Source organism: Schistocerca nitens, chromosome 10 (genome assembly GCF_023898315.1).
Source record: "Schistocerca nitens isolate TAMUIC-IGC-003100 chromosome 10, iqSchNite1.1, whole genome shotgun sequence".
In the NCBI taxonomy this organism is placed as follows: Eukaryota; Metazoa; Arthropoda; class Insecta; order Orthoptera; family Acrididae; genus Schistocerca; species Schistocerca nitens.
Window position 1 is genome coordinate 133456339 of NC_064623.1, and position 13519 is coordinate 133469857.

A 13519-nucleotide genomic window follows, 5' to 3' on the forward strand; every position below is an offset into this window, starting at 1 on the left:
CTCTTGAAGCTGCGGCTGCCAGGATAAGGACAACACAAGAAGTAACTGTCTGCAATGTAGATCTTCCTCCAGATGGTGCAGTATCCCTGAATGTATTAACTGCACTGATGATCAACTCCCTGATAAACCTTTCCTACTTTTGTGAGATTGTAATGCTCGTAATGCCTTGTGGGGTAGCACCACGCTTACTGGCCGTGGCAGAAATGTCAAAAATTTACTGTCCCAACTCGATCTGTGCCTCTTAAATTTCATCATGGTTCATGGTAATTACTCGGCCATTGATTTATCAATTTGCAGCCCAGGCCTTCTCCCATATGTCCACTGGAGAGCATATGACGACCTGTGTGGTAGTGACCACTTTTCCATCTTCCTGTCACTGCCCCCGTGTAAAGCCCACAGATGCCTGACCGGATGGGCTTTAAACAAGGCGGACTGGGAAACTTTCACTTCTGGTGCCATCGTTGAATCTCCCCCACACGGGAATATTGATGTGATGGTTGAGCAGGTGACTACAATAATCGTTTCTGTGGCAGAAAACACGATCTCTCACTCTTTAGGGCACCCCGGCAAAAACGTTGGTGGCCACCGGAAGTCGCAAGTAAGGAGCATATGGGGCTCTACAGCAGCATAAGCGGCACCTTCCCTGGAGGACCTCATAGCCTTTAAACTGCTCCGTGCCTGCGTTTGCCAACTTATCAAATGACAGAAGCAGGGGTGTTGGGAGACATATGTCTCGACCCTTGGGTGCCATACATCACCTTCCCAAGTCTGGGCAAAGATCAAATGTATTTTCAGATATCAGACCCCAACAGGTGTTCCCCATGTTAACATGGCATGTTATCTACCGACGCACACACGATTGCCGAGTACTTTACTGAGCACTATGCTGGAACCTCTGCGTCGTAGAATTACCCCCAACCTTTCGCACTCCCAAATGGCGGCTGGAAGTGAAAATCCTCTCGTTCACTATGCACCACAGTGAATCCTATAATGCCCCTTTTACTGAGTGGGAGCTCCTCAGTGCCCTTGCACATTGCCCCGACACTGTTTCTGGACGAGATCGGATCCACAATCAGATGATCAAACATCTCTTATGTGACTGCAAGCAACATCTCCTCGTCATCTTCAACCGGATCTGGTGCGATGGTGTCTTTCCATCACAGTGGTGGGAGAGCACCATCATACTGGTGCTCAAACCCGATAAAAACCTGCTGGATGTGGGTAGCTATTGGCCCATCAGCCTCAACAACATTCTTTGTAAGCTGCTGGAGCATATGGTGTGCCAGTGGTTGGGATGGGTCCTGTAGTCATGTGGCCTACTGGCTCCATGTCAGGGCGGCTTCCGCCAGGTTCACTCTACCACTGATAATCTTGTGTCCCTAGAGTCTGCCATCCAAACAGCCTTTTCCAGATGCCAACACCTGGTCGCCATCTTTTCTGATTTACAGAAAGTGTATGACACCGCCTGACGACGTCATATCCTTGCCACATTATACAAGTGGGGTCTCGGAGGCCTGCTGCAGATTTTTATCCAAATATTTCCTGTTGCTTCGTATTTTCCATGTCCAAGTTGGTGTCTCCCATGCCCCCCCCCCCCCTCCCCTCCATATGTAGGAGAATGGGGTCCCGCAGGTCTCTGTATTGAGTGTGTGTCTATTTTTTGTAGCCATAATGGTCTAGCATCAGCTGTAGGGCCGTCCATCTCACCCTCTCTGTATGCAGATAACTTCTGCGTTTTGTACTGCTCCACCAGTACGGGTCTTGCTGATCGGCACCTACAGGGAGTCATCCACAAAGCAAAGTCATGGGCTCTAGCCCACGGTTTCTAGTTTTTGGCCACAAAGTCTTGTGTTATGCACTTCTGTTGGCATCGTACCGTTCATCCAAAACCAGAACTTTACCTTAATGACAATCCACTCATTGTAGTGGAGATATATCGATTGTTAGGACTTGTTTTCAATGTCCGATTGACTTTGCTTCCTCACCTTCGTTAGCTTGAGCGGAAGTGCTGGCAGCATGTCAATGCCCTCCACTGCCTGAGCAACACAAACTGGGCTGCAGATCGCTCTACGCTGCTGCAGCTCTACAGAGTCCTTGTTCAATCCCGCCTTGACTATGGGAGTGTGGTTTAAGGTTCAGCGGCATCCTCAGTTTGCATTTACTCGACCCAGTACACCACTGTGGCGTTTGCCTAGAGACATGAGCTTTTAGGACACTTCTGGTCATCAGTCTCCTTGTGGAGGTCAGAGTCCCTCCATTGCAGGTCAGGCATGCACAACTGCTGGCTAGTTATGTTGCACACGTTCATAGTTCTCCTGCGCATCCTAATCACCATCTCCTTTTCCCACCCACAGCGGTTCATCTCCTGCATCAGTGGCCCAGGTCAGGGCTTCCAATTGCAGTTCGTGTCCATTTCTGACCTGGAGTCCTTTCCTTTACCACCTATTCTTGAAGTCCATTCACGTACACCTCCATGGTGTACACCTAGGCCGTGACTTTGCCTGTACCTTTCATATGGTCCTAAGGCCTCAGTTAATCCCGTGGCTCTCCGCTGCCACTTCCTCTCGATTCTTGAGATTTACTGAGGCCAAAATGTGGTTTACAGTGATGGCTCGATGGCTGATAGTCAAGTCAGCTTCGTGTATGTCTGTGGAGGACATATTGAACAGCATTCCTTGCCCGATGACTGCTGTGTTTTCACTGCTGAGGTAGTAGCTATCTTTCATGTTATTGAGCACATCCGTTCGTGCCCTGGGGAGTTGTTTCTTCTGTGTACTGACTCCTTGAGCCGCCTACAAGGTATCGAACAGTGCTACCCTCATCATCCTTTGGTAGTGTCCATCCAGGAGTCCATCTATGCCCTGGAACGGTCCGGTCATTCAGTGGTGTTTGTTTGGACTTCAGGTCACATTGGAAGCCCAGGCAACATGCTTGCCGACAGGCTGTGTGGAAACCTCTTATGGAGATCGGCTTCTCTGCAACTGATCTGCGTGTAGTAGTATGCCACGAGGTTTATGTGGCTTTGGGAGATGGAATGGCATAACTTCAGCACGCACAACAAACTGCGTGCCATTAAGGAGACTATGAATGTGTGGCAGTCCTCCATGCGGGCCTCTCACAGGGACTTTGTTGTTCTCTGTCGGCTACACATTGGTCACGCTTGGGTGACACAAGACTACCTCCTGCACCGTGATGACCCACCTCAGTGTCGGTGCGGAGCTCGGCTGACCTTCTTTTGTGAGTTTTCCTTCTTTGGCTGCCCTGCGACGGGCTCTTCAGTCACCGGACTCATTGCCATTAATTTTAGCTGATGCTGCCTCATCGGCTAATTTAGTTTAACGTTATATACGTGATGGTGGGTTTTATCATTCTATATAAGTTTTAGTGCATATCCTTTGTCCCTTGGTGTTCTCCACTATAATGCTTTTAGGGTGGACGTTTTAATGTGTCACAGAGTGGCTGGCTTTTCCTTTTTATATTCTCATGGTCGACCAGCCATGGTTATCTGCTCTCTTGTTTTTACCCCTTCCCTTCTACTTGTTTCTTGCTTCTCTCTGTGGTTTTCTTTTCCTGTTTTGTCCATCCCGGTTGTCCTTCTGTCGTTCTTAGGCAGGATGAAGGTTATTATAGAGCTGGGGTCTAGTGAAGATTGATATCAGGAGGATTTTAGGGACAACTGGTGCGTTGCAAGGAAAACTTCCAGCTGTGTGGCTCAGAGAAACCACTTGAAGATCCAGTAGCATGAGTTGTGAAGCTGCCATTGTGCATTGTGCTAGCTCTGCTCTCGGCCAGTTTGGCGATAGCCTTATATTTGGGAAGGCTGTTGGTGATCATGCCTGCATCAAATGGTGTGCAGAATTTTAAACAATTTAAACTCCACATAGGAATATCAACAGTATAGGGAAGATAGATTGTTACTTACCGTAAAGAAGACATGTTAAGTTGCAGACAGGCACAGTTAAGTATACGTAGTTTTCGGCCATAGCCTTCATCAGCAAAAGAGAAGCAAAGAAACACACACTATTCATACACACAAGCAAGCATACCTCACACACAGACTACCACCAGCTCTGGTTGCTCAGGCCAATGGCCTTCTGGCCTGAGCTGCCGGAGTTGGTGGTCATGCGTGTATGAATGTGTGTGTGTGTGTGTGTGTGTGTGTGTGTGTGTCTTTCTCTTTCTCTCTTGCTGCTGAAGGCTGTGGCCGGGAGCTTTATGTAAGTTTTAGTTGTGCTGTGTTCAACTAAATGTCTTCTTTATGATAGATAGCAATCTATCTTTCCTACTGTGCTGTGCAGAAATTTCAGTAGAGATGAGGTATGACTTGACTGCCTCCATTGGGGTAGGATAAGCCTGAGGTGTTACTGAGTGGGGTCTCTGATAGGACCCATATTCCAAGTGCTTGGGAACGGGTATGTCATAAGGATGAAGTAAGTATAGTGTAGATTAGGTGGGTGGTGGAATACCACATTAGGAGGAATGTGAAGGATTTTGGGTAGGATGTTCCTCATTTCTGGGCCTGATGATAAGTAGGCAACAGCCTGGTGGAGGGCAGGTAAAGTGACAGCAAAAATGCTGCAAGTAAGCGTACCTGGGTGCAAATCATGGACGAAGCAACTCATTGGCAGGAGGAAGAGGGGCAGGATTTTGGATGCATCCCTGTCACTGGCTGTGGACCGTGGACAGGGCGGCAGGTCAAAGGGAGGGGAGGGGAAGAGAGAAAAGCACTACACCAGTCCATCAGTCCAGCTGATGATGGAAATGGTGGTTTGTTTTGCCAGTTAGACACTGACATTCAGCCATCCACCCGTGAGCAGTTGCGTCATGAATTGCGCTGGGAGAAGGTGAAGAATCGCATAAAAAAAATCTGATTTAATTCAATTTTGCAGCCTAAGCTTTTTAAACATTAATTCCTTCCAACCAATTGTTTTGTTCATTGTAGAAAAATAATATAAGTATGTGGATGAATTAATGAAAAGCCTGTATGTTCGTCTGTTGTTTGTTAGATAATGATTTTTATGAGAAATTTGATGGCTTCAACTTTCTACTTTTAAAGTTCCAGTCCGTTTTTGTTATTTCCGTGTACCTGTACTGCCAAATGTTGGGGGGGTGTTTTTGCAGTGCCAGAGGAGAACATGGCCCACCCACGGCACGGCACACAGGTTCTGCAGGGAGAGATGAGGGCTGCACTGCTGGACGGTGACTCCCACAACTACGACATGGAGCGCGGGTACACACGCCACGCCATCTCAGAGTCTGCCAGTGACCACGGCATTGTCATAAAGCTGGGCACCCAGGCCCTCCTCAACAACATTCGCATGCTTCTTTGGGACCGTGACCTCAGGTATGGATTTTTGTAGCCCAAGTTCAAAATCTGAGACAAATATTATGTTTGTCATAATTAAAATTGTATGAAATATAGTGTATTTTGAAAAGATACCTCCAGTTTCAGAATATTGTGTCTTCTACACGAATGAAACTTTCTGGAGATTAAAAGTATGTGCCTTGAACTTCGAACCTTTGCTCGAGCCATCAGAGTACAACTCTCAACTCGCTGTCACAGCTTTACTTACACCAGCACCTGTTCTCCTACCTTCTGAGCTTCAGAGAAGTTTCCTTGCTTACATTGGTGGAAATTACTCTCTTGGAAGATAGAAGGAGAGGTACCACTGGAAGTAATGCTGTGAGGAAGGGTTGTGAATTGAGCTCAGATAGGTCTGTTGATAGAACACTTGCCAACAAAAGGCAAAGGCCCAGATTCAAGTCTTGGTCTAGCATTAATTTGCGGGGAAGTTTCAAATCTGCACACACTTCACTGCAGAGCGGGAATTTATCTGGAAATGTGTCTAAACATTGAAATTTTATCTTACATACCAGACTAAAAGCCAGTAGCTGTTTCCCTGTTGCAGCTTGTCTGTGCATTACCGAAGTGTGTTGAATTGAAGTGGCAGTAGCAAAGAAACAGGAGGTATTTTACAGTATCTGTTTAACATACACAATGTAGTTAATTACTGTACAACTTTTACAAATGTGCAGCTTGATTTTTGTTGAGTATGGAATTGCATCTGCTAGAGCGGAAGAGGTATACGAATTACACATTGTACCATTTCACCTCCAAGATCACCCAATCTCTCAGTTTGACCCCCCCCCCCCTCTCTCTCTCTCTCTCTCTCTCTCTCTCTCTCTCTCTCTCTCTCTCTCTCTCTTTTTTTTGGGGGGGGGGGGGACTTTGCACTTGCACTGTGAATGACTCTGCCTATGTGCCTTCTCTTCCAACAACTTTATGTGAGCTATGGTGCTGCATACCAACAGTGGTTAATGCAGTAACTCCAGACATATTCTCAAAACTAGGGGGTGAGTTTGACTCCTCATCCTCCTCTCCTGAAAGATTTCTTATTACGCAGGTCTTCACAGATCATCTTCCAATCTTCTCATTTTTCCTAAATGCTGTTGTTCAGCATTTCTTTCCAGTGTAGTCCTCTTTGATTCAAACTGTTTTTCACATGTTCTCAGCCTGATGTTCGTGGTCTGCCAGTTGGTTGAGTTCTATTGTTCGCTCCAAAGCTCTTCTTGGTAATGTTTCTGTTAATGTGGCCAAACCATTTCAGCCTATTACCCTCCCTAGTTTCTTTTATGGGAGTGGTATGAAGAGTGTAATATTTTTTCGTTTCTTATCTCGTCCATTCTTGACCTGTCAATGATAGCTCATAGAAACCTTATCTGTGTTGCTTGTATTTTGATCCATATGCTAAAATTTGTACATCATATGATTTGTATGTTGTGGTCTAAGTTGTGCTGCCTGCCATGCGTATTTCAATGTACATATGAGGAATTCCTAATTTGAGGAAATTCTGCAGCATTTCTGGGATGCTTCAAAATCAAAGAGGCATTAAAGGTTAGTACAGCGAGTGGAGCTGGACAATCGTGTAAACCATTCTTTAACAGTTTCACTGCTGCAGACGTAAATATATGCTAATTGTTTCAGTGCTCCAGATGTATATATACTATTTGCTATAAAAAAATACTTACAGCAGTTCCCTGCCACAGTTGTATAGTTACGTATAATGCTGACAATCGGGCTAGCAAGTCGGATGTAATTGCTGCGCAAGTATGCAGTTTAATTGTTGGAATACTAGGAAATACCTGAATGACTATTGAATGCTGAATTCTCTTTCTGCTGAGTTCATTCGTATCGCTATATTATCTAGTTTGTGTGTGGCTGTTTCCGCGTTACCGAATAAAATGACGCGACGTTACCGTCCATTTAGAGACGATGAGGTGCTGAGTATTCTAAACCAAAGTGACAACGAGGACATCATTATGCCCAATCCAGCTGATTATGGGTAAACAGATAATGACGACGACGAGCTGGTAGATAAATCTGTCACCACAAATATAAAAAAATATTTGTGGACCAACATACGTTGAACCAGTAAATGCAGATCCAGATTTTGATGTTATCGTTGATTCTTTCTCCGATTCCAAACAAGAGCCTGAGCGTATGCCTGAAAAATCTAAGATACACAAAACAGTTGATTTTAGAGGGAAAGACTCTGATTTGGACCGTAAAGTGTATAATTTCGAAAACAATGGTTCCAGTTGCAAAATCGTCAATTTAGATTATTTATGTACTGTATACGACTACTTCCAAGTTTTTTTTTAGCCAAGAAATTGTTAGCTACATAGTTGAGCAATGTAATTTATATTATGAACTCCTTTGCAATGATGCCAGTGTAAAATCAATACTGCGACGTTGGAAAGACACAAACAGTGACGAAGTTTACTGTTTCCTTGCTGTAAATTTTCTGATGGCTCAAGTGAGAAAAAATGAAATAAATAGTTATTGGACCAATGATCAGTTACTGTCTACTCCATTGTTTGCGCAAATCATGCCGAGAGATAAATATCTTCTGTTACTTAGAATGTTACATTTTGCTAATAACAGTAAGGACCCTGGAGATGACAAAGTCTGGAAATTATATCGAATTGTGGATAACTTAAGAAAAGTATTTCCAGGTGCTTTCTATCCTTTTAAAAATTTGTGCATTGACGGAAGTCTAGTTCTCTTCAAAGGTCGTGTCTTCTTCAAGCAGTACATTCCTTCCAAATGCCACAGATTTGGTGTAAAATTTTTTGTTATGTGATTGTGAAACTGGTTATATTCTTGACTTTATTATTTATGTGGGTGCAGCAACAGACGTAAAAAAAGAAACTGACTTTGGTGTAAATGTTGGAATACCTGGAAGCATTGTCCTCACTTTACTTGAACGTTACCTTGGTAAAGGTCACACATTGTGTGTTGACAATTGGTACACTAGCCCAACGTTATTTTCTTATTTGCATGACAGAGTGACTAATGCCTGTGGAACTGTGAGAACAAACCATAAAGGCATGCCTGCTTAATAAAAAAAAAATAAAAAATAAAAAAAACACACAACTTAGAAAGGCGAGATCGAGTTTGTCAACAGATAAACTTCTTGCTCTGAAGTGGCAGGACAAGGGGAAGTGAGGATGCTTTCAACTCTTCATACAAGCTAAATTACAGTGACTGACAAAATTGACAGAACCACGAATGAACCAGATACAAAACCAGCTTGCATCGTAAGCTACACTGAAAATATGGGGGCCGTCGACAGGAGCGACATGATGCTAAGTTCAGTAGAATGTGTACGAAAAACTGTAAAATGGTATAAAAAAGTATTTTTTAATTTGGTGGATCTGCCTCTGCTCAATACGCGTGCATTATATAAAACTCAAACGGGACGAAATATTTCAGTATCTGATTTTCAGCAGAAACTTATCAAGGAGATCCTAGAGATTCACCACCAACCGCAAACAGAGGGACGTCGTGGAAGGATATCGGCTGATGGTGGCAATCCCTTATGCCTAACCGAGCGCTACTTTATCTCTCTAATCCCGGGAACTTCAAAGAAGAAGGCCACCCAGAGAAGGTGTATTGTATGTGCAAAACATGATAAACGAAGTGACACAAGATACTTTTGTTTAAAATGTAATGTGCCTTTATGTTTGAATTTTTGTTTAGAGAGATATCACACTTTGAAGTATTACTAATGTAATATGTTTTGTATTTTTTTCTCCTAGTAAAATACCTTTTTTGAACAAATTAACTTTCTGAACAAAGATTTTTTAAAAAAAGGAAACAATTTACACCGACAATACTGGATTTTGCTTCTCATTTTTATCTCAATAATACCGGTAGACTGCTACAGTCACATATATATACGCACCGGGTGAAAATAACGTGCACAGGGCAGGAGCCGCTGAGAGTAAATGCGCAGTGAAAGGGTTAAAACATGGAGACCATTAACTTGCACGTGGACACACTAATCTCTGTATAAAAATGTAATTGACAATGGTAGTATGAGGAATGATTGTAGCACAGCAACCGTTAATGATGCATAACTGATTATTTACACTGCAGCACCAAATAAACTGGTATGGGTAGGTGTATTCAAATACAGAGATATGTAAACAGGCAGAAGATGGCGCTGCGGTTGGCAACGCCTGTATAAGACAACAAGGTGACTGGCACAGTTGTTACATTGGTTACTGCTGCTACAATGGCAGGTGTTATCAAGATTTAAGTGAGTTTGAACGTGGTGTTATAGTCGAAGTCCGAGCAATAGGACACAGCATCTCGGAGGTAGCGATGAACTGGGGGTTTTTCCATAATACTATTCCACAACTGCACTGTGAATATCAGGAATCTGGTAAAACATCAAACCTCAGACATTGCTGCAGCCAGAAAAAGATCCTGCATGAATGGGACCAACGACGACTGAATACAATTGTTCAACATGACAGAATTGCAACCTTCTCGGAAATTGCTGTGGGTTTCAATACTGGGCCATCAATAAGGGCCAGCGTGTGAACTGTTCAATGAGACATCATCGGTATGGGCTTTTGGAGCTGAAGGCCCACTTGTGTACCTTTGATGACTGCACGACACGAAGCTTTACAGCTCGCCTGGGCCTGTCAACGCCGACACTAAACTGTTGACTGAAAACATGTTGCCTGGTCAGATGAATCTTAAACATGTTGCCTGGTCAGATGAATCTCATTTCAAATTGTATCGAGCTGATGGACGTGTATGGGTATGGAGACCTCCTCATGAATCCATGGATCCTGCGTGTCAGCAGGGGCCTGTTCCAGCTGGTGGAGGTTCTTAATGGTGTGGGGCGTGTGCAGTTGGAGTGATATGGGACCCCTGATACGTGTAGATACGAATGACAGGTGTCAAGTACTGTCTGATCGCCTGCATCCATTCATGTCCATTGTGCATTCTGACGGACTTGGGCAATTTCAGCAGGACTATGCAGCACTCAACACGTCCAGAATTGTTACAGAGTGGCTCCAGGAACACTCTTCTGAGTTTAGACACTTCCGCTGGCCACCAAACTCCCTAGACATGAACATCATTGAGCATATCTCGGATGCCTGTTCATTAGAGATCTCCACCCCCTCGTACTTTCACGTATTTATGGACAGCCCTGCAGGATTCGTGATGTCAGTTCCCTCCAACACTACTTCAGACATTAGTTGAGTCAATGCCATACATATTGTGGCATGTTTGAATGCTTGCGGGAGCCAGCATCATACAAGGCAGGTGTACCAGTTTCTTTGGCTCTTCAGTATATTACAGCCACAGCCTCTAAATGCCATCTCCAGATCTTCACGGGTTTATTACACTATTGAAGGTATTTTAAATCTGTCTTTCCAACCACAAGAAAATTCTTGTCAAAAAATGCATTTCATTTTATTGAAATAAAACATCATTGATAGTGGCATTCTGTGCTTGGTTTGGTGACATTTTATGCCTTTCTTTCGCTCACATCAGGAAATGCCGTCTGCTCACATGTTTTTGAAGTAGCCCTTTGATTGGTGATGTTGATTCTGGCCTAATTCCTCAGTGCTTTGCAGAACTGTGCATTTTATGAGGTGAAGCACAACAGAATGTTGCACCTATACTGTTTTACAAGGCAAAAAGTAGTTTCATTTTGTATGTCTATCTCGATTTTGCAACGTCCGTCTTCCAATTTTTTGCATACTGTTTTGCTCCAGTCATCTGTGTCATACAGATCTTCTTCTGTTTGCCTGGGGTAAATCCAGGTAGACAAATAGTATTAATTATGTAAATGAAAGTTCTGTACAGGGTAGGAGAAAGCAGGGTCATTTCATATCAATTGAACCAGTTTGAGAATATGTTCCAGCTCATAGTCTTGGATCTGGCTGATATTTAGCACACCAATGCTACCATGGGTGGAAAGCTCATATATGAAGTATTAGATTCCCCTAAGAATTAGTTCCAGACTTGCCGCTTGCGAAAGAAGGTGGTGTGACTTTGCAAACCCAATACACATTTGGAAGTCAATCTCCAGAGCCAACTTTAGCGCTTAATAACTTTGGAACTATTCCTCAGAGTCCAGTGAAATTTTTACCACTAAGTAACAACTATTTAGGGCACACACACAATATGTGAAAGCACCAACAACGTGTTTCTGAGGGAAAATAAAAAATGTCAATGTGATTAAAAATGTGACTTGTGAAAAAATACATATTGTAGGTGCCTACCATGACAAATATAATTCGCTCGGGTAGAGGATAATACTTTTTCTAGTACGCCTGATATTTCAGTGTTGTAGCATGAAAGGGACAAGTGATATTAAAGGCCAAATTTCATACGCTGCATGAGTAGACCACAATGCAACGTCAAAACATTTTGACATGTTATTCCAAGGCATTCATGTACAATGAAAACTGACAGATGTATGTGGTTATTATGGTAGTAGAAAACTACAAGAAGCTGAAATGGAAATGAAACTCAAAATGACACACTAATGGTGGAAGAGGAAGAACTATCTGTTCCAAAGGAACAAAAATCATACCAGAAATGCTCCAATCTGGACAAAATGTTGCACAATTTGAAAGAAAAATGTGTGGTATCCACACACCAGAGAAAAGTAGCTATTCTTGTTCTTGTAATGTCCATTCTATTGAGCATACTGCAAAGGAATTCAGTGTTTCTATGTATATAGTAAAGCAAACCAGGAAAGTTAAAGCAACCCAAGGAGTCCTTCCAGAACTTTGACTGGCTCAGGGTAAACAATTGACTTGAAAAATAAAGGTGCTAATATCACCGTTTTACGAAAATGGTGACTACAGCAGAATAATGCCTGGCAAGAAAGAATATGTTATGATAAAAATGGGAAAGGTATGTGTGCAGATGTGAAAAGAGGCTGTTGCTATGTAACATTTCTGAAATATGTGTAGAATTTGAGCAAAAGTATCCTAATGCCAAAGTGAGTTTATCGTCTTTTTTCAGTCTTCAGCCAAAATGGTAAGTGCAAGGAGCACACACAATGTCTGTTTATGTGGAACCCATCAAAATGCTAAGTTGATGTTTACTGCTGTAAAGGATTCTGGTCTGGATTACAAAGATGAAATGAAACCACTAGTTGTGGCATTACTTCCTGCCCATGTATGATGCACAGGTGTGAAAAGTGTGCAGATAAGGCAAAGTAACACATGAATAATGAACTGTGTGATGAGTTCATTATGGGTGATTGCAAATTTACTAATTATAAACAATGAACACAAACGGAATGCACAGCTCTTGGAACAAAGCACGGTACAGTGGAAGAGTTTGTTGTACTGTGTTGTGAAAAAACAAACTGACCACAGCAACAGTGCAATCTGCATATCTCCAATTCCGTAAGGATCATTTGAAACAAGATGAAATTTTAGTAATACTGGACTTCCCTGAAAATTATGCATCAATAGTGCAAGATGCTAATCAAGGATGCCATTGGGACAACAGCCTAGTAACTCTTCAACAACTTGAAATTTATGCTCACTGTAATGGCATATGTTAAAAGCAAGCATACGTGCTGCAAAATACTTCAGTGATGGGGCAGCTAGTTAGTACAAAAATTGTAAAAATATCAAAAATTTAGGATGTGTTACCATGATTTTCAGATTTATGCAGTATGGAATTTTTTCACAAGAAGTCATGGCAAAAACGTGTGCGACAGAATTGGTGCTACCATTAAGCGCAGGGCATTACAAGCTAGTCTGCAGCACCCTACAGAAAACCGCATCCTGACACCTCTTCAGTTAATTACCTGGGGACAGAAAAATACTTGTGGCATACGATCATTTTATGTTTTGAAAGATGAGGTGACATCTGTTGAAGAGTGTCTAAAAGGCAGACTGAACATGTTAAAATTATTGCAGGCACCAGGAGCCAACATCGATTTTATCTGGTGGACTCCGACAATGTGCAGATGAGCAGTCTGTCTGGTTATAATTATAGGTTCATGCACAAAATAAGTCTTCACGCTGTCTGGTCCTGGGTTCAGAAATATTAGTGGCAACATACAACCAGGTTGCTATGTTGTTGTTTATGATGACAAATGTTACTTACGATGTGTCGCAGAGTACTGCGATGCTGAAGGTGATGTGTTAGTGAACTTCATGGCACCAGCAAGATCATTTCACT

At 42.9% G+C, this 13519-nt stretch overlaps 1 protein-coding gene across 1 annotated transcript in view; it reads left to right on the forward strand.

Moving 5' to 3' along the window:
* The window catches only part of LOC126210086 (BTB/POZ domain-containing protein 9), a 148485-nt gene that overhangs the window by 93144 nt on the left and 41822 nt on the right, over nucleotides 1-13519 (forward strand). The window contains exon 6 of the mRNA XM_049939212.1: nucleotides 5122-5344. Within this exon, the coding sequence (XP_049795169.1) occupies nucleotides 5122-5344 (223 nt within the window). The remainder of the gene's footprint in view (nucleotides 1-5121; nucleotides 5345-13519) is intronic.